This window comes from Poecilia reticulata, linkage group LG16 (genome assembly GCF_000633615.1).
Source record: "Poecilia reticulata strain Guanapo linkage group LG16, Guppy_female_1.0+MT, whole genome shotgun sequence".
Lineage (NCBI taxonomy): Eukaryota > Metazoa > Chordata > Actinopteri > Cyprinodontiformes > Poeciliidae > Poecilia > Poecilia reticulata.
This window is the reverse complement of record NC_024346.1, coordinates 19,753,985-19,780,684: the sequence shown is the minus strand read 5'-3', so window position 1 is coordinate 19,780,684 and position 26,700 is coordinate 19,753,985. Positions and strand designations below refer to the sequence as shown.

Here is a 26,700-nt window from a genome sequence, read left to right as displayed (position 1 = left end):
GTGCATTAACCCATTTTTGCTCTGAGGTGGAGTGTAATCCGACGTAAGCAAAGGGCTCTCCTGAATGTTTGGTCAGATACAGGAAACATAAAGAAAATTCAAATTAAAGAAACTTTTTTTGAAGGGTTGTAATGCTACATGTAGTCGGAGAATGGGCTTTAGCACATGTCAGTGCTCTGTTTTCAGAAACGTCTGTAGAAATCGGCTGGAAAATGAAGCCCAGTGATTTCAAAATGCACAATTTAAATGACACCAGAGGCAAGTATATGTGTCAAACAGGGAGGATGGGAAGGTAGTTTTAAACCTATTTGTGTTCATGTACCCCACCATCAGGCCTTCAAAATGTTTTAATGCAAAATGAATTTATAGGAAACTCTCTTGGACAGATTTCTTGGGGTAATTACTTGTAATCTGCACAGCCAGTTTTGATAGAAAACCATTTGATGGCAAACCGCTGCTGAACAATCTTCATTTAAAGTTTATTAAATGAAGTGCCTCTAAATTATTTATTGGCTTCGGCTTGTAATAGACAAAGAAAAATAATAATGCTTCATTCATTTTAATTTGTTCGTGTGTGAATTGATGAGTCACGTAATCTTTCATAAATCCACTTATGTGACGGCACAGTATATGGTTACGAGTATTAGCAACAGGACAGTAGCTCTAAACCTCAGACTCAGACGGGAAAACGGTAGGTGTGTGTCGAGAGACAATCTCTAAAAAGGTTTCAGACTTTTCTCTTTTTTTATACATAGAAAAAGCAGCATTCCACCCAGATCTCAGTCCACATGCCAACACCTACGATGCATTTGGCTCATAGGTCCAGTCTATGAGTAATGTTCAGTCATGTCTCCAACCTCTCCTGGAATAGGTCACTGTGAGCTGAAATAGAAGCGTAAACCATTTGTTCATATAACTGCAGCTTGACAGCAGCAGCGTTTCCCACTGCACCCGAAGGTCGCTGCAGCCATCGAAGGGTTCTAGTTCAAATGCTGCTGGAGAAGTCAGAGTCCATTATTTCTGAAGGGATAAACTCAATATATGTTACTTCTGCCCTTCCCCCTAGATGGTAATGAATCACAGATTGAGTATCCTTGTTGTTATTTAAATACCAGAAAAGACAAACCTGAGCTCGGTGGAGACTTAGTTAAAAAATATGTTTTTTAAAAACGCAAACAATAAATCAGCCTTAGTAAAGATATTATTAATACGTAGAACATATAGGGCAGCATTGTTTGGATAGAATGAGAAAGTATCGCCCATATATTGGAACAGCTCTGCAGTGTTTATTGATGAATGTGAACTTTCCACAACCACTGGTGGTAAAATCCAACCCGAGGAAAATGCAGCAACTTATTATTCCACTGTGGTTTTCTTAACCTACTTTTGGTCTTCAACTAAAGATGTACCTTTTAGATTAATATGATGGCGTGATGTTAAGAGCCCTAATGAGTTTCCTTATTTTTGGTTCAGCCCATTAAGTTGAGCAAACATACACATGTATTTTGTTTTGATTTCGGCTCCCCCGTCTCCGCTGCCCCCAGGGTGAATGATTGTTATGGCCTCCAATAGATTTTCTAATTCTGTTTCATAGAGAAGAAGACTCAACGGTAGCTTTTTTTAGTATCAGAGAGGTGCTTACAAAAAGTCAGGGAAGCAATAAGATGTTTAGAGGCGATTAAATAGAAAACTGTATTTTCTATAGAATGCCTAGGCTTGTCTGCTGTTTGTCTGGGTGAGAGTGAGAAAGAGCAAGACTTTCAGTAGATAAGGTGAACACAGTTTGACAAACTTGTTTTGTTTTATTCAAAAGCTTTTCAAATCTCTGATTGCTAAAGCTTGGCATTCATAAGAAAACCTCATTCTTAAGGTAAGAATTTGCAGTCTCTCTGGAATACACATAGAAACTGTTGTTTCAGAAAAGTCAGCCTTGTCACCATGACAATTTCTAAAAAATATATGCTAAAGACAGTTTAAGATTCATGCTTGTTTTACATCAATTTGTCCTTCAGACAGTTGTATAATGGATTCCCTGCTACTACTTTAAATGAATAATAAGAAACATCTGATAAAATTATGATTTTCTGGTCTGTTTGTTCGCTAATCAGCCTATTGTTTCTATTTTCCCAATACATAAACAACTATGGGTTAAAAAGGGTCAGTCTGAAATCTAACTTGGCTTAATGGTCTTTAAAAACCTCGCCACACAAATAAGAACTAATTAACTTCCAAATTAATTCTCTGATCACACCTTCGTACATGGAGTCTTTGTACAGATGGTGGATTTTGCATGAGTTGTTCAATGTGTTAAGAGAGGAGGAGAATCTGGGTGCCTAACATTTAAAATTTAACACCTGACAAAGTAAGATACATCACAGTTCTCCCTTTAAGCATGATGAATAGATTTTTCCCTAAAGGCAAACCTTTCGTACTAAAGCATAACGGATACCGCAGTGCATTCATAACTTTCAGCGCCAACAGCTCTGACTGCTGTAAAAGCGGCTTCACTCAACATGCAAACACTTCTTCTCTCAAAGGTCGTCATCCTGCACGCCTGACTCGTTTGTTAAAACAGCAGGAGGACAAATGATTATCAATATCACTCAAACATCTTCAATCCGAGTCCAAATGAGGCGAGCTGTGATGAAATGTGCTGTTTTTATGGAGATCTTTCTCTTTTTTTCCAGGACTATTTTCTCTTTCATGGGAGCAGTCGTCTCTAATTTCTCCGGGGACCTACAAGCTGCTGCTATCTCAGCTGTGTTTACTAATCTTCCCTCGACACCAATTTCTCAGCCCCACAAAGTTAATGCTGGTCCAGTGTAAATAGCCTTATCTCATAAAACCTGTGTTCTCCCCCGCCCCTCTCCGGCTCAGCTGCTTGATGTATACATCATTAGCAGTCCGCACACAGAGGGATTGGGTCAAAAAAAAAAAAAAAAAAAGGGAGAAGGACGGGGAGGCAAGAAGTTTGTGCTCCCATACCTGCAGCAACGTTATCACGCATGATTAACGCCGAAAATGTCAGCTTGGACATGTAGTACATACAGCCACTAGAAGATGAATAACAGGAGTGGTTCTCCTAAAGCGTTCCTGAAGGATAAGCAGGCCACACATCAAATCAAACGAGTCTCCCAGAACTCCGAACTGATTGATGTTCGGCTCGTCGTCATTCACAGATTACAGTACCTACCTCGCTCCACCTGCGCCAGTCTGCTTCGATGAAGGCCCTGGATTGTTGTATATGCCACGGCAGCGAGTTTTAATTAAACCCAAAGGGGAAAGTATTAATTATCTCATTGCCTGCTGTGAATAGGCTAGCGGCTGCAGGCGGATTCTCACATGAATGCTGATGATGTTGAGGTGAGTGAGGTGTGGCTCTGAATTAAATGCGGGATTTATCGAGCTCAGGATTGTATTTGGATAACCACCTGCAGACACACACACAAAAAAAAAAACCTGAGAAATTTCAAGCTGTAAATCAAAAAGCCGACTTTGAAACAGGCCTGATTTCCCCCTCGAGAATGTTTTTGACCATTTTTTAAAAGGCTACTTGAGCTGATGGTTCTGAAACAGACAGAAAGCTCCCCCTGGGGCATCCATTTAACTCTGTTTAGATTGTATCTGTTCCACTCAGCTTATCTATCTTCATATCTGCCATATTAACTGTCTCCTTGGCCATCAAATCATGTCCATCGCCTCCGAAGAGCTTGTAATATTCATAGTGAACACGATTGTTCCCTCTCTGCTACACTTGTACAATAAACACTTCAATACATGCTTTTGTCAAGGGATTATTGAATCCTCATTACCATATGATAGACTGATTGATTAGCTACACCAGAGGCATGTTTATTTCTAAATCATATTGCAAATTTTTCGGTAAAAGGCGCTTTAACAGCAGATAGCCCGTTACAGCCAATGATTTCATTTTTTCTTTTTTCTTTTTGCTGCGAACCTGAAACAGCAGTCCTCCCTTTGCCAAACCCCTGTAGGTATTTGTTAATGCGGAGATGGAGGAGCGCCTTATAAACTATGCATGTCGTATCCCTCTGGCAGTCACCAGTAGAGAGGATGATGGCAGGAAAGGGCTGGCTTTCATTAGTCTTGTGAGGCTGCTTAACATAAAATTATCCTTGGGGTTAGCAGAATGCAGACAAAAACAGGGTGAGGGCTTCATTAAGCTTGATGAATTAAAGACATCAGACATGAACGTAAGAGGAGTTGCACAGAGTCAAACTTTTCTAACACTTGGAAATAGCCACTTGTGCAACACGAAATCAAGTTTGCCGTTTCGGAGAGTGGAAACTAAGAACTGCACCAAACATTCAGAAAATGTACAGTTTGGTAAATTTTAGAAAAAGAACACTTTAAAAACAATGTAAGAAAAGTAAGCTTTTTACCCAAAAACAAAATATTGTATTGTGTTAGTGTACAAAAATGTATTTTAAATGTCTCCCAAGGAAAAATATTTAAGTTTTACTCATTGCTTTATGTTGTGTGGGGACAGGTACTTACAAATACACGTCAACTTTTACCACCTACATGGTGACATAGATGGTCTTTTAGACACATAAAAACATAAAGAATTTAAAGAGATTTAAAATGTAAATATAAAACATCTCATCAATCAAGATCCAACCCACCCAACTAATATAGCCAATAATAAAGTATATTATTATTAAATTATGAAAGGTAGCGATCCTTCATGACTATATATAGTAGATCTTGCTCAAGAATTTTTTTTCACTTTTAATCCAAAGTGTTAGCAGTCAAAAATTAATTTTAGTTCTGCCTATAAGGAATTACCCATGTTTACCACTTATACAGAGAAGACTCATCCTAGAGAGGGTTTACCACGCTGGAAGCTGAATGAATGACTGAACCTGTTGCTCAAAGTGAACCCAACAGGTCAGCAAACACATAGGGAGCACTTAAGCCTAAATAAGTTCAAGAATTTTTAAAGTTCATCACATTTAGTTTCTTAAGATCATAAAAATCCTGTAATCTGATCATCCTTCTTGCCAAGATCTTAATGGTCTAATGATATATTATCCTGAGTGGCTGCATGTGAGTAGGAGGTACAAAGAAATTTACATGTGAGAGAAAATCATAAAATTCATAATACATTTAAGCATAAAATGATACATAAACCATCATTAGTCCAAAGGTTTTTAAGATTGCTTCTGTAACTCAAACATCTTGACATGCTTGTCAAGTATCCAACATAGATATGCTACAGATTTACATCATTACAGCCAATCAAAGCATTTACTAGGAACAGAACCAAACTGGCAGGTTTTTGTAACGTTTAACTTGACGCATGATTATTGAAACTGTGCTGCAGTAAAATCCAATCTAAATCAATGTTGTTACTACATACAAAACTGAATGCACTTGTTTATATCATGTCTATTCTTTTATTCTAAACAACGATTTCTGAAGTAATCTGAAAACACACTGTTCACAGTTTTCATGATTTTATTCACGCTAAATTTATCTTTGAAAACTTGCTGTGTGATAATTTCTGAATAGAAATATCTCAGTAAACATCCTCTGTCCATATGTAATTTAATTTTACTTTTTCAACTGTGAAATTGCATCTATTAATTTTCACATCATTACAATTGTAGGACTAATTATAGGAATCATGCACAGAGTCCTATGTGCTGCCGAGATTGAGAACCAAACAAAACACGGACTAACTTCTCACACCAAGATGTAGCCACTCACATAACCCAACTTTGTCAGTTTTTTTTGCACTCTCATTAAAAAAAACAAACAAACAACTGACACAGTTTAACTTTAGGTTAATCCTTCGGCACTTACGAAATGGTTCTGGAGTTTCTGGCAATTGCTGTAGACCAGAAATGCAACACCACTTTACTGTTTGCTCATCTACTGACTTGAAAATCAGAAGCAGTAAACTGGCACCTTGGGAGCACTACAGCCCCCGACAGGTGAGAAGTAGAAATTTTACTCCTGTGCAAATTGGAAACCTGCCACTGTGGTTTATGCAGTGATCAACTTTACTTGCTGCTTACTAAATGTCCTTGTGTTTGGCCAACTGAGCTGCACAATTTCCACCAGTAGTTTCTGAGAACAACAAGCTTTGTGATTTGTATCAGAAAAGTTGACTAAAATAGCCAAAGCAGAAAAGAGGAGGACTTACCCCTCAGGAGGTCGCTGCTGGCCGAAGGCGAGCTGTATGTCCGAAACAGCATCCAGTCAAAGTCATCGTCCTCCCCTTGGGTGAAGTCACATAGATTAGGATCCGAGTCCTCTTCAAACGTGCAGCCAGCAGCTAAAGGAAAGGAAATGAATAAAAAAAATAAAAAAAAACAGAATTAGCTAAAAGGCTAGAATGGGTACTCACCACATTTAAAATACAGCTCCCAGCACTAAAATGTCAAACTTAAGTAGACAAGAGTGACCACAGTTAGCTGTTCATATGACAAAGCTTTGTTGTAGTTCAATTCTGGTATAAAAAGAAGAGCAACAAGAGCTGTGGTGTGATGTTTCAACATAGTAACCCTGAAATATATACCTATTACACCATCTGGACCTGCCAACCTCACTGCCCACACATTCAGTAGGGGAAAAAAAAGCATCAACAGCAATAAAAAATGACTGGGTTTAGATTGGGATTTCACACGGAGGCCAAATATTCAACTTTAAACCTCAATGCAATCTAAAAAAAAAAAATCGAATGTCTCGAATTTTCAGTGAACTTAGAATAACTCACTATCCTTCTTACACAAAAGTAGCTTGACTGTAAAATCATAGCAGGCAAAAGAAGTATGGTTCTCCACTGCCAGGGTTTTATGAAAGTTTTTCAAAAAGTGCACTGATGGAAAAATGTGCTTGCTTTGAACATATTTGGGTCAGTGAAATATCAAGATCTAAAAAAAAACGGAGCTGATCTGCTGAAGTTAGTAAAAGTCTTGGTAAACAAGTGATTTTGTATTTCATTTCCCGGTGTTTCGACCTGACTCAGATGGTCGACCCAAATTTGGGTGACCCCAAGCAGTGATGGATATTGCTTTGAATGGTAAAGCTCAGGAAATGGACCATAATCTTTTACAGAAAGTTAACTGATATTAATCTGTTTGCAAATGAGCAAATGAGTAAATTAGTAAATGCTACATCGGGCTTTAACACTTTAAAAAGTCAAGTTTTTTTTTTTTTCTTAATTTTTCATGAGCTACATCATGAGTTACATCACTATTAAGCAAATAAGCTGCTGCTGGCACCCCGAATCAGTGTTTATGCTTTATACATGTGAAAATGGCTGCAAACGGATACAACAGTACAGCGTCAAATCGATGAGTCAAATCGAGAAGCAGAAGAAGCGGAGCCTGCAGGATGCAACAGCGGTTTCTGAACAACAAGTCAACCCTGCCACAGTCATTTTTTTTTTTTTAAACAGCAAGTCAACCAGTCAACTGTCTTTTTTTTTTCTTTCTTTTTTTTCATCCTGACTATTTGGCGGGAAATCTGCCTCGCTCTTCCCGAGCGTCAAGCTAGCTCTGTTGGTAAATTCTGCCATGTAGTTTTCAAGAGTCCTTCGTAAAGTGATTTGTACCAACTACAGTTTTCTTTGGCAATGTGGCTGCAACATTGTAATTAAAAAGCAAAATGAAGCCAAGCTGATCTGGCCACCATGACTGAGCGAATGCACATGGACATGCAGCCATTGTACAGTGGTAAAGCTAGCTGACCAAATGTGTTCGAGCTCTGCTTTGGTTGCTAGGAGAGGGGCAGTGCCCTCCGACTGTCACTTAATTTTGAAGTAAGTGACAGTTTTTGAATTTTTTGAATTTTTGGGGGGGGGGTTTGCCTTTGGACTGTTTCTAGAAGCAGTAAAGACACGAATGAAAGTACAGAAACGTACAAAAAGACTATTTTGCATAACAGGTCCCCTGTAAAGAAGTGGCAAGAACCAAGTTTCCTTCACAGATATTAAGCGACACACTTTGATTATTTCTGCCTTGAACCACTAAAACTAAACATGACAGATAGCAATGCTCCTGCATGTGAAGGGATATGAAGATAAAAGTACCACTCAGAGTGAGCAGGTCCTTTGGGAATATTGTTATTATCATAATATTTCTCAGTCTGCCATCTATTGAATCAAAAAGCCTCATTTTGTCTTAATGATATTAAACGGCGATAACATTAATGGGTCCTGGGAGCAGAACTGATGGGTTTTGGTCGTTGTTCCATACATCTGTTGCCACGTTTCGCCATTCCTGTTGGTGTGAGAGTTACGGTGTTGCAGTGGGCAGTTTGGAATGGCTCTGTCATATGACCCCGAAGCCTGTGTCAGTAATAATTAGAGTGGGACAGCATGAGACGTGGCATGCTAATGATAGGAATAATCAGTAGCAGGTCCTGAAGGTGACCCCAGTGGTCCACTGCTCAGTCGTTTCTCTAATCTGCCATTAACCAAATGCTTCCAATGTGACGGTCCGCAGAGAAAAGCAGAACTGGACTCACTGTGGCGAGGATCGAAAATATCATTTTAACTACTCATGTGGATTTCCAGTCATTAAAGTCATGCACAGTTTATTCAGGCTGCTGTAAAAATAGTTACTATTGATGGTTTTGTTTCGAAGATATTTCAAGAAGGTCCTTAATGTGTTGAGTACTTATGAAATTTCAATTATTCACATGTATATTAACTGTTAATAGTAAAAAATGAACAGATTGATATTATGGTTGTTTTTGTTTAATTTCTGTTGTATTTCCAGCTGCATCTTTAGCTCTTTCTGTGTACTTGTATTTCCCTGCAGGTTTATGCCACACCTGTGTTCGATCGGGTCATTACTCAGTGTATGTAGGCCCCCAGGGTTTCTCTGGCTGCTTCTCGGATAGTCTTTGTACTCTGCACTCATTCAAACTTTCTAGCTGCTTTCTTTTTTATTATTCCTTGTTGACTCCCTTGTGCTTGTTCCCACACTTTTGTAAGCAACTCATTGTGTGCTTTGGGATTTATCTGGACTGTGCGCGTCTTTTTTCCATGTCCTTTACCTCTTTCTGTGTGTGTGTTTTTTACTGACTTCCTTTTCTGAGACTGAGTATTAAACTTGCATCGTAGACATAGACTTCAGCTGCTTTTCTTCCATAAAGTTGTCTGTTTTACAATATCAAGCTTTAGGGAACTCAATATCTTAGCTTTCTTATTTTGGGTGAAAATGAAAACATGTAATAAAAATGTAATTTATGTTTTTTGACATTGTAAAGGTATTTACAGAGCAATTAAAATGAATGAACTACTACTTTAAAGGGTTTAAATAAGAACTGAATTAAATCAAATGACAGCACATAAAAGCAAACCTTTACAATCAATAGACTAAACCTTTTTAATAAAAAAAAAATTCTAATAGAGCAGCTTTTAGCCAGGATCATTTATGTATTTATTCTCTTAGAAATGTTTATAAGCAGAAAGGCCTTACATAAACAATAACTAACCTTCTCTGACACATCAAAACATTTGACCAGCATTTCATTTACTTCATAAAATATCAAACTGTAGCAGCACATTTATTGGCCATCTAGCTGAAAAAATGCAGAACCCTCCAGGGTGACTGGATATTTTCTCAAGCTTCATGGAGTCCAATGACTTAGCACTGCATCTCTGCAAGCTTTTATTGCGCACTGTCAGTCAGCTGGCTTGTAACTATACTTTAATTTTCCTTCAATTACAAGAAAGACTAGTCCAGTAGATCAGTCATGGTGTGGTTTAGCATGCAGCAACAGAAAAAAGTTCATAGGATTTTTCCTCTTTGGCTTCAGCTGCACCGTATCTGCCACACTTTTATGATTGCTCTGTGTTATTGTTTGTTGTTCATGATAATAATATGTAGCTCTAAATCTGTTGTTTATGAAAAGTTGTTGGCTTAAAGCCAGAGTTTGTAACAGCCTGATTTTCCCAGTTGATGGCAATCAGGGGCAAAATGTGATTTAGACTTACTTTTTTTTTTTTTTTTAGACATCAGCATCTTGCATCTAGTTTTCAGTACAACTGCAAAAAAAGTCTTTGTATGAAGTTACACAAACTTCATACAAACACTTTTGTATGAAGTGTTTGTATGAACACTTCATACATATTGACTGTAATATATCAATTTATACTACAGTCAATTATAATATCTATAAAATAAATAATAGTGTGCAACATGTACATGTACAGTAGAATAATATAACGTGTGTTCTTTTTACAGATTGGCAATATTTTTGAAGATGGTGTCACTTTAGTGTTTGTTTTATAAAGCACAAGACCTTTTGTCAACCGATCTGTCTGAGTTTGTAGCTATTAATGGTTCTGGTTTTATGCATAGTGGGTGAGGTGTTGAAATGCAGAAATGATTGTCTTGCCTAGAGCACCATTCATACAATGGTGCTCTTTGGGAGTAAGAAGCTATTTAAAGGAGAATTTAATTTTATGTTTTATGGCCTGTCTGTAGTTCACTCAGGCTGTAAGAAAGGGAGAGAGAGAGCAAAACTTTAATAAGATAACAGTAAGTCTAAGTGCATTACAGCAACGCTTCTCTGTTTCAGCTCTTTTGATCTTTCAGTCTCCATCTGTTCAAGAACATGTTGGGTTTGGAAATGATGGCAATCTTTTGGAAATCTCAGAGTTAATATAAGACTACACCGTTTTAGGCAAATAGAAACACAGAAACTGCTTGTTTAAAATGCAAACAGCAATAATTTGATCTATATATAAAAATAGTAGCGGCTCTCTTAAATGTGCAGGGTGAAGTTGCCTCCGCTTCTAATTTAAATAAATAATGCCCGGTCACAGCAAAAAGGCTAGAAAAATATACACTGTTCTCATATCTGTTTTATTATTGTACTTAAGAATAAATCGGTACCGGGCAGTAGAGGGTCAGAACCTTTAAAAAATTGAAGATAGGAAGTCAGCCACAATATTCTCAGGAGTGCTTCCCCACTTTAAAGTAATCCATTGAAGGTGATTAAATGTTAAAGCATTGGTGCCACCTGAGAATGTGCTTTACCTCCTTTTATCAACACACAACCAGCCAATAGAGGCACAAAACGACCCAAATCGTTACAGAAAGTAAAAACAAGATCTAGAACTGCAAATGGCCCACCTGGGTATGAACTATTCTTGCATTATCTTATTGGAAAACCACCTACTGATTAATCCAGAAATTTGTTTTGCAATTGGTCCAGAGCTGATCTGGAAAAAAAAAGGATGAGACCCTGTCCTAGAGAGAATCTGTAACGTTCTGTTTCCCTGAAGTGATGATATGGATATGATAACTGCAGAGCACACCGTGTAAGATCAGCCCAGTGGATGATAGTAGAAGCCGACCATGAGAGGACAGAGTCTACTTTTCTCTCGCTAGGTTTGATTTATTTCCCCGCACTGGGCTGTAACTGCACAGATCTGCTGCCGAGGCCAGAGGTTAATTGTCGCCACACCGGGGTCTATTTCTAATAGAACAGCCAGAGATATGGGACCTGACACATCCAAATGCTGGCACTATATTATTCCCTGCTGGTTCGGTAAATGAAGCCTGCATACTCCTCCCTGCAAAAGTCTCATCGTGAAAGAAGAAGGAATCCGGGATGCGAGCTGCCTGGAAATGTCAACTCCTCAGAGCACGATGGGGAGATCCAGCTCATCTATCATCACAAACACACTCCCCTACGCTGCTCCCTGTGGAGGACCAGGGGGTGTGTGGGGTGTCAGTGGTCATTTTTTAGCTGAATAATTACAGCATAATTTACTGTGTGTACCAAACTTAGATGCTGCCGAGGTTTTGTAATTGAGGTTAAGGCACATATCTACGCCGCTTTGCAGAAGCATTCATAACAACCAAGCATTTTCACATTTTCTCAGCGTACAACCACAAACTTAAATATATCACACTGGAATTTTATTTGATAAATCAACATAAAGCTGTGTGTTGAAAGGGTGGCATGTATTTGCACTCTACCCAAAACATTTACATCCCAAAACAGACTTCGATGCATTCTTGACAACATGTGCCTGTGTCTTGTTTAGCCTCGGTATGAATCCAGCTGAAGACCGACGACCTTAGAAGCCCGACGAGAAATAAAGTTGTGGAGAAGTTTAAAGCAAGTTAAATTATAAAAATATATCCCAATCTTTTGATCTGAAAAAGCAAAGCATATGTCACATCGACATGGATGCCCACCTGAGCATACAGGCCAGCCAAAGACAGCATTAATCAGAGAAGCAACAGACTCATAGTAACAGTGAACATCAACAAAAGTGCAATAATTTATTGGCAGGAAATTTATCAGTCCTGAACTCCACAAATCCAGATATAATCGAAGAAGAAAGGCTTTGTGAAGAAAACTGTAGGACGTAATGTGTGCAGATGATTCTGGGTCACAGCAAATATGTGGAAGACTATAGAATAAAACATTTTTGTAGCTTGCATGCTAAACACAATTCTGGTCCATGTTTGTGCCATCCACACTTTCAAGCATGGTGGTGACCGCATCATGCTGTGGGAATCCATTTTTAGCGAGGGACAAGAATCCTGGTGGGAGTTGAAGGGAAGGTGACAAAGGATGGCAATCCAGGTAGAAAATCTGTCAGAAGCCACAAAGCGAGATTAGATGGAGGTTCACCTTCGCAATCACAAACATGCTGTATAAACGCCCAGCGGTGCAATAAAACGTTTCAGATCAGTAGCATCCATGTCACTCCTAAAGGGCCAATGTTCTGCATGCTCTCATCTTCCCCTAATTAGCTCACCTGGTGCAGATGAATGATTCATTCTCACAACATAATGACATGCCAAGGGAATAATTCAGCCGTCCGAATCAGCTGTGCTTGAGGACGCACACATTTAAAGCAAGGAGGACACCTGTCCTTCAGCAGTGCAGCTGGACACCAATAGTTTAGATTAAATGATATACATGTGTTAGGATGGCCCAGTCAAAGTCCAGACCTACACAAGTCAAAGTTAGAACAATGGTAATATTTGAAAACAGCATTTTTCATCCAATAGGAGCTACTTTCCAAAGAAGAATGAACAAATATTTCAATCTATAGATGTGACAAGCTGGAAGAAACTCTAAACCCTAAAAAGCCTTGAAGCTGTAGTAGTAGATTTCAATTTTTTTGTTTGTAGAAAATGATGAACAATCATGTGCCATTTTTCTTTCACAACAACGATGTCCTACTTTGTGTCTTTGGACACAAAACTCCCAGGTAGCCGACAATGGCTTTTATGAATGGAAACTGAGAACATTTGGAAATGTTTAAGGAGTGTTAATATTTTTGGACAAATGTTTTAACCTCAACCATAAAACGTCACCATTCTCCAGAAAATTTACTCTAGGCAATTCAATTGCTTTCAAAACAATAAACTTTGACACTGAATTTCAAACTGTTCAAGGACAAACAATTCACAGAAAGGATTTAGGTTGATCAACTAAAATAAAGTGCAAGCCCCAATTTTATTTTTGTACTGCCTAGTTGTTTTATTTATTTTATACGGATCGTTTCATTTTGCTTTGGTTTCAGCGTTGAAATAGTTGCACAAAAAAGAAAATGAAATAAATAAAATATTGCTCTTATGATCTGCAAGGCTTTCTAAGAAATAATGATTTCTAGATATTTCTTAGGACCTGAAAAGAAGAATTACTCATATGATCTAGGAGGCATTGGTATTTATGAACTGAGAATTGGCAAAGACACTAAAAATGAATCTTTAAACACGCTGCAAGAAGATGTAGAGCTTATGATGATGATGATGATGATGATGATGATGATGATGATGATGATGATGGTACCCAGGGGAGTATTCCTAAAGGTTTCAACGACTTTCAGCATTTCGTAACTTTGTTTTACAGTAATCTTAATGCCTACTGTGAATCTACGCTCGATCCCCATAAATAACTCAGCAGTTTAACACTCCTGACTCTCCGGCCGGCCAGAATATCCTCAGATTTACGCCGTGGAAGAGATGAGCCACGTACCGCTGCAATAACTCCTCTTGCGTTTCGTGAGGACATAAAAGAAGGTGGAAGGCTGTTTACCAGACACTTCAATTTGCCGCTACATTCGTGGCGATACATAAAAAAATAGGTTGCCTGGTTTTATGCGCGCAGTTAATCACGGCTGTGAGTCTTTCTGCGCTCGTATCAGTCGTCTGTGTCACATATGGCTCTTCATATTAGGCTTGGCATCTTAGCCCTCTTATCCCTTGCATTCCTACGCTATTTAATCTCAGTCATGCAAATAAAAACGTTGAGACAAGACTGTCGATATTCGCGAGGATGTCAAGATCATTTAAGGTGCCGCAACTTAAACTAAACTTCACTCAAAACAATCAATCGGCCAAACACAGTCTCTCTATCCCGCATTAGCAGCCAGGTATTCATATCCTGAGACCATAGCCATGAAATTGTAATCCTAAAACACCCACTTCCTTTAAGGGAAAAAAAAAACAATATTCCAAAGAAAAAGAATGACATGATTTCTTTTGGAAACCAAAGATAATCCTTTGATCTGAAACGCAGCAGTTAATCCTTTCAGTGGCTTCTAAAAGATTCAGTACAGAGTGTGAGCTGAATAAAACTGGAGAGTCCACAACAGGGCTGTATTTGTTCAGATTATAGATTAGCAGCACTTGTTTGAGTACCAGACACTCACATAGGTAGTAAAGATCTGTATGTAAGCTTGAGGTAAATTAGCTCTAGTAGAGGGGTTTAGTAGAGTCCCAGGCCTTTCACCACAGCTCTTTTTTTTCTTTTTTTTTTTTTTAGAATAACAACGTAAGTGAAGTGTTTATTCACTTCACAACACTTTAATGGGATTTTTATTAATAGACCGACACAATTTAGGGCATATTTTGAGAAAGAAGGAAAAGGAAGCGCATGTCCATCCTTTGGCTTATGCCCGCTTATCCTTGCAGGATCACAAGGAGCGGATGCCCATCTGCGAAAAGGAAACATAAAAAATCTGAAAATCAAAAAAGTATTCCATACTGAACTTGCTATAATAAAATACTATGTTAGAAAGTCACAGCTTAAACCTAAACGCAATATAGAATCTCTTGCAAAATGTTAAAAATGCTGTTCGCACACAAAATTTAGCTCTCTGATGTGCAAAGTTGATCTTTATTTGGAAAGACTTTTTGAAAAGCATGGCTGATTTTTCTTTAGATCGCAATTAGCCACAATTTTGCGTTGGCTCATCACATAAAAACACAGAATACATTAAAATGTGTAGCTGCAATGATACAAAATGTGGAAAAGATGACTGTGCAAGTCTATTTTTTCATTTCCCTGAAATAAAATGAAAATGCTAGACAGGAATTAAGAAGAAAAAGAATGATGATACACTATTATAGACTTTGGGAGTTTGCAGTTTATAACATAAGCAGGGTTAAAATAATGTCAATGTCAATTATTGCAGTTAATGAAATACTAAACAAAGATGGATATCTTCATTACTTCACAAATGTAATAAAAATTATTAAATTGTTTGCTTTTTTTATTATTGACGACAAGATATGCATGTGAAATCGGGGTGAAACAATAACTGCAACCACAAAGACATATGAAGTACAGGTGATGTCATGATGAGCTTTTCACTTTAACCAGGCTGCAAATCACTCAGTGAGAATATTAAAAAATATGACAAGTTTATTTAAAGGTACCTTTAAATAAACACCACTGCTAGCAAAATGATGCTATCTGGTCCAAATGGACCAGTTAAACTGTTTTTGAACATAAACCCACGGAGTCACATACTGTAGCTCCCAGTCACCTTTTTTACCTGCACCTAAATTCTCCAAATGTTCTTAACTCCCCACCAAGACTTTGTCATGGTTCAAACATTTTCTTCCTACTTTATTTTGCAGTTACTTTTCAATTTTGGCTGCTTTAAACAAGTTTTTTTTATATAAGTACTGTTATTACTGACACTTCTCCACTCAAACTAAACAACACGAACTCTGCAACTTGCATTTGACGTAACATGCATTATTGTTTTAGGAGACTTGTTAAAGAATTAGCGGGAAAGTTTTCCAGTTAAAGTTCCATGTTAGAAAAAAAAGAGGGCAAGTGGGAGCTGCAAGTAAATTGATTTCTGATTTGGTCACCAAAAAAAAAAAAAAAAAGAAGAAGAAGAGCCACAACAGGGTGCATGACCAAGAAGTCAGAGGAAGCCACCGTGATGTCATCCAGTGGTTTGTGGGCTGCATTTTAAACCCTTGAGATCAGCAAACATATTGGATATTAGCAGCAGGAAGTGGTGAGCATAGCTTGGATCCTAGCAACACCATGAGTAGTTTATCCTCACTCAGTCCTACTTTTACACAAAGTTCATGGAGAGCGAGAGCAAAACAAAGGCATCTAAAACAGAAACAATACAATCGAGGCAAGACCACTGATGATATAGCTTTCTTATTTTTTTATATCACTGTCCTCTGATACAGACATTAATTGTGGGAGGAATTTAGAGCTGTAACTAATGAAAAAATATTAACCAAGAAAAATTAGAGATGAGTGCGTACAGCTGTGCACTTGTGCAGCCCTACAGTCCTCTAGCCTTTGCTCCCAGATGAAAGCCGACTGAAAACACTTCATAAGCTGCAGTGACTCTCCTGTTTGTAACAAAAATAGTAAGGGCACGCTCAAAGAAATCGCACGTTTGATTTCATCTCGGTTTTAACTTCTGCTTTTACGAAGTAAGGATTGGTAATTGAACGGCAGAAGTTGTCGAGTCGTCTGGGTAATGGGATTCAACAGCTCACGGATGCTTGTTGAATCTGCAACAACACAGGAGTATCAAACCATGCTGGGAAGCTGAGAGCTCCTCCACTCCACACAGAAACTCTCATCTAAATCCGGTGAGAGTGAGTAAGTGCGTGGCTGGTGGGGGATCCAGGTGGGAATGGGTGGAAGCAGATAGAGTGGTTGATTTGCATTGCTGCGAGTGTGGCCCTATGCATCAGCAGGAGACAGGTATATTTATTCTCTACAGAGACTCTCCTCCTAAGCACTCCCCCAGCTGCCTCTGAAAGCCATCCATCCCCACACCTGAATACGCAATGAAATCATCCCCCTGCCTCCCCAGGCATTAATAACTCAGCCCTGGTGGCTGGATGGGGCCGGTCAGACACAGAGGGTGGGACACGAAGCCAACCCAAGAAAGAAATGGGTTGGAGAGCAAGTACGGCAGAGCTGCTCGGGGTGGACTGCGTAACGATGTGCTGCGGGACAGCTTCTGATGAAAGATGAAGGGAAGAACAGACTTTATGAAAATGACCAAGATGGGACTGAATTCTAAGGATTTTTTTTCATATAAAGTAATATTAACGCCTTGTCGCTCTGTTCCAAAAGACCTGAGCCAACTAAGCGTGCTAAGTCGACTCAATCTTTAATTTGATAATTACCATCTCTAAAACTCCTGTCACTGTACCATATGATTTTTTTTGTTCCCAATAAAGTAGATGAAATGTTACAGTAAAAACTTTTAATAACTGGAAAAAGACAGATTTATCTATTTTGAGCTGCATAGTGAACAAGTGGACAGTTCACTCTCAGTTCATGTTATTCTGTCACACCAGAAGAACAACAATTACAAACTGCATGTGTTGCACTTTGTAATTGAAACACATGCACCCATTCGGTTATTATCTCTGTGTAAATAGCCTACATCAAAGGAAAACAACTGTTCTGGAGGAGGATTGGGGGCGAAGGGCTATATTACTTATTTAATCTTCATATCAAAGACTAAAAACCTTAACCTTTAGACGGACATGTATTGTTGGTGGAGCTTTTTTCAGCAACAACACAAACACTCAAGTCTGCATAAGCGGCTTCCATACCTTTCATAGAGGCTACATGTGCCGCATAAATACCACAATAAGATTTGCTTCTATATGCATTAAATGTGGATCATTTAATACCCACATCTTTCCTCAGGTAAACAGGATTTTGCCGTTGCATCAAGTATATGGTTTTACATAAGTGCAGTGCATGCCACCAGTGAGGTCCCAGTGTGGATTCCTGCTGCCAGTTGTTTTTAAGAATTACCATTTTGACTAGGTTCCTAAAGCGGTAAAGACTTTCACAGTGAATATTGAAACAAAAATTAAATTCTACTGTCTTTTGAAGTTACCTAACTAATTCTTTTACGGCAGAGGATCAAAGTAGCAGAATGATTTTAATATAAGTGTTGGTTTCACAGTCGTTTTCGTATGATTGTTTTAATGAAGCAAGGTTCAAGATGAGATCAAATTAGGGTGTCCTGCACTCCTCCCTGCTCTTCTCCAACTTTCCTGTGATGATTCCTATACTTGGTCCGGCATCAAACAATGTTAAGTCACACAAGTCAAGAACATTCCCCCATTTCCATTTTCCGAGGATGAACAATGACACAATAGCCTCTTACAGCTGTATTCATGCTCATTTCTAAGATACCAGGCGGCTGTAATTCATCTTAAAATTAATTCTGCCCTCTCTTTTAAAGTACTGCTACAATATTTCATTCCTGATGCTGGGCTGATGATAAAAGTGTCACAGGTGTCAGTGGAATAAAGCTAAAATCATTATTCATCCCATATCAGTCCTCTCAATGCTATTCTGGGGGCAACAGAAAAAAAAAACAAGGACACCAAGACCGGAGCAGCCTGAGCCCGTTTCCTCCTGTTTCTGCACACATAAAAACAAGGAAACATCAATTATTCCTCTTCCAAGTTCCTGTGGTTTTTCACGTGGGGGGTATGGGAAAATTCATCTCGCACTGATTATAAGAGCCTTTAATTATCATGCTTATTTCCAAAATGGTCTATTTTGAGTTAATGTCTTCTCGCAGGCTAGACTGTTGTGCCAGTTCTTCTGATGACTGTTTAACATTCATCTCAGCTGTGCAGCTCGCTGCATCCCTACACAAGGTGAGATACTGGATGCATCTCACACGAGACAGCATAGCAACGCCTGAAAGGCGCATAAAATAAATCAGTTTAATTGCAATGAACATTTTCTAGCATCTGGTAGCTCAGTCTGGGATTTGTTCCGATTTCAGTCCCAGTTTCATAAAAGCACCTTTGGATTTTAGAGACAAAGATATTTAAGCCGTTTCTTATAACAAAAGCGGTGATTGTGGGAGTTTCCTGGGTGCTTAAGCAGAAGGCAATGGGCCATAAACTCTTGATTTTTGAAGTTATATCGCGCACAAGTCTTCTTCAGTTCTAATCTTTTTTTGAAATTGCTCTGTTAGTGACTTTAAGGGCCGTAATAGTGCGGTTATTCTGGCCACAACATATGAGCCTGTTACTTCTGACTTTGTTCAAAACTGACGACAAATTTTGCCTGAGAGGTCAGACATCCTCAAGAAAGAAAGAGAAGCCCAGCTACCTTCTACCAAAGCAGGCTGGGTTGTGATTGTGATGGATGACTGAGAATCTCAGTATGTTAGACGTCATATAAAATGTCCTCAACATATTAAAGGACTGTAAGACGCAGGGAGAACATAAGTCTGTTTAAACATATTTGTAAGGACGAAGACACATGCAGCACAAAAGACAAAATGATACATGATAATAGGTTTACAAGAAAAGAAATATGTTGGGGGAAGAAACAAATAAATAATTATTTTATTTTTGCAACTGGAATAAAGGTTACAGAAGTCAAAAACCTGTCAGTAATCAGTGAACCAGAAACCAGGATTAGTTAGCCCAGGTTTGACTAATCCAAGTTTTGCTTCTTTGTTAAATTGTACGTTTGTTCCTATTGTTTTTGGACAAGTCAAAATAAGCCAACACTTCAAATGTGATATAAAAAATTGGAATACGTATAATTAAAGACGAACAAATCTTTTCCATGCCGTTGACTATTATCCAGAAGCTGGACACACCTTTGGAAAAATGTGCACTGCCTCTTTAATATTGCAAATTAGTTAAGTTAAACAAATAGGCTATAACTTTCCACCAGATCCTAAAATGCTAATATGTATAATAATTTCTTTTCTGGGTGTTTTAGCACAGAGAAAAGGCAGGGGTAAATCAATATGATGTAAATCCTTTGACAAATAACTTATGCTTACAATTTAGAAACTAATACTTGGAGACTTAATCTTAATTTCGCATAATCCCACTTAATACTTTAATTCACATTGTTGCCATTTCTATTCTTAACAAAATACAGAACATTTACTTGCTTCTCGCAAGTGTGAGTTATTAACTAACGTATGTGATGTTGAAAATGTGTGCCAAAAAGTTACTTTCTATAAAATGAACTCCAGCAAATTTTCTCCATGGCTGAGCAGCTACAGGTGGTCAGCGCTACTTCCTGGTTCAGGAAGGGGTCAGTCTTGTGTGCTTTCTACTAAACTGCCAGCAGGAGGGAGCGCTCTGAAAGCAAAAGACAACCAAGAGTTCTCTCAAAGGTCACAAGTACAACATTCAACATCCGCCATAATTTTGGTTCCACAAACAACATCCCACACAAACATAAACTGTTCAGCTAACTGACAGCTGCAGCATGCGAGCCCCCTGACCAGCTGAGTTAAGTCGCTTTGACTGAGTCCTCTCCAAACTGCCTGTTGTGTCACAAATCACCAGAGGAAGGGGGGGGGACGTCATCTATCAACTCCGCTAAAGCACATACCCTGTGGCAGCTTCACCGCTCTGCTGCCTGTCAATTCCACTCACATAAAGGCAGCCAATCGCTGTCTGCACAACCTGCAGCCTTTCAATTCCACTAAAACCCACATGCAGCAGAGTCGCATAAAAAGGGAGGCAGCAACTGTATTTCACTTTCATACGAATTTCTTTTCACTTGTTTCTTGCACACTTAGCATAAAGTGCACTTCCTACTTCTTCTCGTCTTTGATCAAGGCAGGGGAATGGCGGGGTAAGTAATTTCATCCTTTTCACAGCATATAATTCTAATATGCTGGAAATGTGAAAAGAACCATGTGTTTCCTAAAAAAAAAAAAAAACACGAAGAGTATTTTTACTACCTAGGGATCTTTATGAATGCAAGAAAAGTCTAAGTAATGACAGCTTCTCCACAAAAGAATAAGAAGCGGTGAAGTAAATTCAGCGTCAGTGGTGCTCAGTTCTCGGCAAAACACACCTTTCAGTAATTTTAAGTGAAACAAACTTGCGGCCCAGAACTCTCAAGGCCATAACTTATTGACAGAGATGGAGAGACCTCTTAATGTTTTCCTGAAGCAAGAGTTCAACTTCAGGGTAATGAGTTTGCTCATCTGAGAGATGTCACTTTTTTGTGAGCTAGTTCTTAAAAATATCACTGCAGGCACAGACAAACAATAAGGTACCAACACGCTTCCTGTTATTTAACAAGACAAGCCACACAGCCAAGCACTAATTTTGTAATTTTGTTTTCCAATGTTGTTCCAGTGCCAGGCTCCCAAAGCTTGGATCAAAGCCTAAACAGATCGGATTTTTTTCTTTTTTGTGGTATCCACATGTTGCAATCAAAAAGGTCTGTTAATATAACATTCTCCCCAAATATACTTTTTACAATTTTTTCTATACATCTCTCCTCTTGAGGTTTAGTTTTCATGCATTTATGTTGAAAAACATCTTCCAATTACAATATTCTGAGCCAAATAAATAGTCTTTGTGTTTTTCTACATGGAAAATCGTATATTTTAACGTTATCTGACTGTCTGATGAGTTAATTTATCTTCATGTTCAGTTTATATTTGATAAAATTTTTGATTCAATTTTGTGAAATGCCATGTTTCGCATTTATCCGTATTTGGAACCAGTCCCATGCAGAACTACAACTGAATATCACAGGCCGTCGGAGCCTGACGCCTAGTCAAAGTCATCAACAGCAGCAAGTACAACTGATGCTTAATCGCAAGATAAATAAGTGAGAAAAACCAAGAAGCGCACGTTGTAAAACACCTGTTTAACTCAAGACTGAGCAATATCAGGCGGAACAACATTAAGGTATGAATCTGTCAAATTACCAGGAGGCAGATATTAGCCCTGAGTTTTAATTACTGAATTTCAGCTACATAGCTAATAAAAAAAAATTGCTGCATAAAATTGTCACTTTGTTGTAAGATAAATACTGCTTAAAGAGTCTGGTGACTAATTAATAGCTTTGCAGATTAGGAGCGTCATTCTCTTGTATGCCTGACACTTTAAGATATCTGCACAGAGGGGGAGCGCGGAAAACTATTTACAAAAAGAAACAGCTTTGCAAGCATCTTTGCAAGGATTGGGTTATAAATTAGCTGTGCAAGTGATTTTGCAGGACAAGATTGCATTAAAACCAGCTTCAAACAGGTGCTCGGGTAGGACGTCTTTAAATGATGTCAAATTCACTGCTTGGCAAAGATCCTAATGGCAATAAGTGAGCACTGCAAAATAAATACTCGCCAAACAGTAATGCAATGAAGCATAATGAATCTTCAGAGCCACTTTCACACAAAAGCACACTGACAGCAGCAACAACGTTTGGACAGCCAGAGTACAACATCATTTGGAAGTGAAATCAGACGCATACATGAGCTATCGTGTTCGCAGCAATGCCAAGTGTCAACACAACCACGCGCACTAAAGTAAAAGTGCACAGCGTCTCATGTTGCGTTCAATGCGCGGTGTGAACAGGTGACTGATATCGAATGCATTGCTAAGGTTCAAGGGAAAACACAAAGTAGGAGAAATGTAAGTGAGGGGGCCTGCTTCCGCTCTGGAAAAACATAGACAAGCTGGTAATCCAGATGGCTTTGTGCACTCAATTAACTGACCTGGGGGAAATTTGAACAACAATGCCACTCTGGAAGACAACAATGCCAAACAGCCACAGCGATAAAAACCCGGACAAAAATAAAATAAAAAAAAAAGCAAAAAGTTAAATTCAACAACACAGATGTGGCTACTGCTCCGCCCCGCCGTCCTCTGCGGGCTGCTTGCCCGGCCAGTCGTCACCGCCCACCTCACTGTCTGCTCATATACGGGCAGCTCTGACATGCATGTGGTCATTTGGCCTGCTGCGGACCAGCTTCCTGATCCAGCTGCCACCTGCCCAGTCGTGTGATAGTTTGCATCCATCTCGATGCTGCTGGAGCCAACAGAGGGATGGTCCGGAGCGGGCTCCTATGTGAAAGTCTGGCACACACGTACTCATATATATGTGTTTACTGTTGTCTGCTGCTACTGCGGCAGAGACACAAGACGGGACGGCAGTCACTCTAGCGGATAGGCATGTGGAGAAATGGGAACAGACGTTGAACAATTGCACCTGAGGACGTTCTTCCTCACACAACTCAGGAGGAGCAATTGAGGGAACATGAAATGTGGACTGTCCTGCCAGAAAAGATCCCTGCCTCTGTTATAATCTGTCAGTATGTTATAATCTCTCAGTATATGTCCAAGACTCTTGAGCGCAGAGGATTGAGACGTAAAGGTTTTGCACATCGAGCTTTTCGTTCTTCTGGTTGACTGTCGTTTATCTTGTTTCCTGGGATGCTTGCAGGTTCAAGTTCAGACCAGTTTGCTTATACAAAACTCACTACAGAGAACTTATTACAAAACAATCTGTCTGATCTTAAGGTAAAATTGAATTGTAAATCTGAATTCTCAACATTACCCCCATCAGACTGACGCGTATCTGCACTGCGGTTTTAATGGTATCTAAAGTCTCTAACAAGCAACATGTTAAAAACTATATGGCATGGGTGCATGACTTTAAAAGAGCTTCACTGCAAGACAATTTACAAAAATACGATAAAAAAGGTGGCAGCAGGGCCTCAATAATACAGGACTTTTATCTATTGTAATATGTCGACACTTGAAAAAAACTTAGTCACCTCAGCTAAATACTCAAACCAGCTGAAATGGCAAGGGAGTTTGGGATATTTACATATTAATTAAGCTCATAAATATTTTACCACTTGGAGGGAAGTGACTGTGTACAGAGTATTGAACCTTCATCCCAAGGTGTTCAGGTGATCATTAAATGTGGAAGAAGGACAAACAAGATGTTGCGTTCGCACCAAACATCTATCTTACAACAAAATGAAATGTGAAATAATGAAACTGGAGCAGAGCTTAAACTACAGGCCTAATAATACCTAACTAAACTACAGCATATTACTAAACCCTTATTCTCCGCTTTGCTTCGTGTGGAGGCCCTGAACCTTTGGCTATTGGAAAACGATTGGATCGGTTTTAAACGTTTGGATCTGATTTTGCTGAATCGCTGACGTTTGGCTGTGACATATATAATGCGTCAGCTTGATGAAGCTTACCAGGAATCATGTGCACTATAAACAACCCCGCAGGTAGTAAGGGCCATAACATCTTTGCCAGCAATAAAATATCCTGTACGTTCCTGTTGCTCCAACTTTAACTGCTCGATAGTCGGAAGCGCGGCCAACAAGACCGAATAGCTTCGTTCACTTCCTGCACGGGCGTTGCCAAACTCTATAAACAGACTACAGCTATAAAACGGCACAGAAGATTAATGTCAACCCTTCATAACTCTGTCTGTTCACCAGTCGGTGACCAGAGAGATCAATGGGAGAAACTCCAGACGGAGCAGTGGAGGAGATGAGAATCAAGCAGAATAACACAGTAGATAATTACCAGGCCAATACGTCACAGGATTTTATTTTAAAAACTGCAGTTGATTTCTCCTGGACCCAAAAAAAATAACACTCACTAATGTGAAAAACAGAGTGTAACAGGAACATACAGGGTAAAAAAAGGTTTTGATGAATAGCATAGCTTCACAAATTTTGCCTTCATCTAATCCTTGTTTAATCTAGATGACCTCGCTTCAGTTTGTGTTGACATCTAAAAGAAAAAAGAAAACAAATAAAAACTTAAAAGACCCAAATGGATATTTCTAACTCTTGAAAAATATGTGGATTCTCTAAAATCATCACCAACCAACCGACAGCTATAACCAAGTTTCTTTTCTTACCACAAGCACACAATAAAACTGTCCATAAAGTATTGTTTTTTTTTTGTTTTGTTTTGTTTTGTTTTTCATGTCGGGCCGTGTATTTTAAGCACAATAGAGAAATGTGGGAGAGTATTTCCCCCGGTCTCTCGGGAGCCAATCAGCAAAGTTCTGACGGAGAGTCTGCTGACGACGGCGGGTGACGAGAGAAAGGAGAGATGGTGGAGTGAGGCAGGGGAGAGGAGGCAGAGACGAGGTGAGTAAGGGGCCATGTTTCAGTCGTGTTACACCGAGTGAAGACAGTGGGAACATAATAATGCCTTGTTTAAAGTGATAAACTGCGCCTCAGTCACAGCGCTTTGAAGACTGAGTCGGTGTTCACTCAGTAGAAAATAAAACACTTGGACTGAATCTACATTTCCATTCTGACACTGCAGTTTGGATGTCAGTGCTGCACATGTTTTATACCAGGAGTTTTATTGCCAGATAAGAAAATATTGGAGTTTTATCACAACAACAAAGAAATTCTAATTCTTTAACAGGAGATACATTTGGAGGAGTCTTCCGTATTTGTCCTTTTACTATGTACTGACAGCGAAAAGCTAAAATTAAAGAAGGGTGGGGGGGCTAAAGAGGAAAAACAGAAAAGATGCTCCACTGGAAAAAACGGCACTGTCTCTTGGACTTGAGCCAACCAGTAGGGGACAGTTTTTGAGGTAAGAAGCCTGGGGGGAACAGAGAGAGGGAAGGCTGCCAAGACTCGCTGTTAGAAAGCTAATTAAACTATTGGCCTATTGTGAGGAAGGTGAGGGTTGAAGAATGGGCTGAAGCTCACCCCAGGAAGCAGTTCTGCTGCTTCAGAGCTGGCTGCAGTTTGTAAAGTAGATTTTCCACCAAGTCACAGAAAAAGGCAGATGAAGGCGGCTTTTTAGGAGACGCCGCTCAGTCTGGTTGGGTCGGCCGATCGACAGTCCTCTCTCTTTTCCTATGGCTCAGAATCAACCCCGAGAAAAGCAATTCCAGAAATCCCTCTGCAGCTTCAATCATTGTGCCCTTTGTAAACTGTGATGAGTTCCTTGTGCGGCCAGACATTACGCAGCAAAACACAATGCCGCGGCACACAAAATTCTGCAATGATTTGGTGGTCATGCCAGCACCGCTCTGACATCCACCACTGGCATGTGGATTCATACACACAGAGATGACAGCAGCAGCAGCAGACACAAAACAGGTGGAGATGAAATAATTTGAGAGAGAAATATGTTGTTTTTACTACATAAAATGTTGGCTTAGAACTTTTAAACTATTGGCAACCAAACTTAATGGGATAATCTTCAAGTAAGAATAGACATGTGTCAGTATGACAATTTTATACTCAGTTTACAAAATATACTAACTTTTAAGGTGCAGTCTGGTAATCTCCTTTGGTTGCTAGCCTCCTCTCTGCTGCTTTACAGACATGCTGCTCATTGCTTTTCAGCTGTAGTTTTAAAAACAGCTATGAGTGATGAACAGTGGCTGTCAGTGTGTTTTTTCCTGACTAAAAATATTTCAAGACAAACAAATTTGTGTTTTATGTAAGTTATAGAATCTGCAGTAAGAGTTTAAAAATGCTGCTCGCAGATTCACCCTCCAATCTGCCACAGCTGTTTTGTGCGGTGGCCGACAGGTTCAAATGCGCAGCAGCAGAGAAAACATGCAAACAAAAAAGAGACGCAAACAAAAAGCAAATGAAGCAAACAAAAAAGAGACGCAAACAAAAAGCAAATGAAGCAAACAAAA

At 39.2% G+C, this 26,700-nt stretch overlaps 1 protein-coding gene across 4 annotated transcripts in view; it reads right to left on the bottom strand.

Moving 5' to 3' along the window:
• Nucleotides 1-26,700, bottom strand: part of ptprub (protein tyrosine phosphatase receptor type Ub) — a 228,644-nt gene that overhangs the window by 154,879 nt on the left and 47,065 nt on the right. For all 4 annotated transcript variants that reach the window (XM_008432338.2, XM_008432339.2, XM_008432340.2 and 1 more), the window contains exon 2: nt 6,173-6,304. In XM_008432338.2, the coding sequence (XP_008430560.1) occupies nt 6,173-6,304 (132 nt within the window). The remainder of the gene's footprint in view (nt 1-6,172; nt 6,305-26,700) is intronic.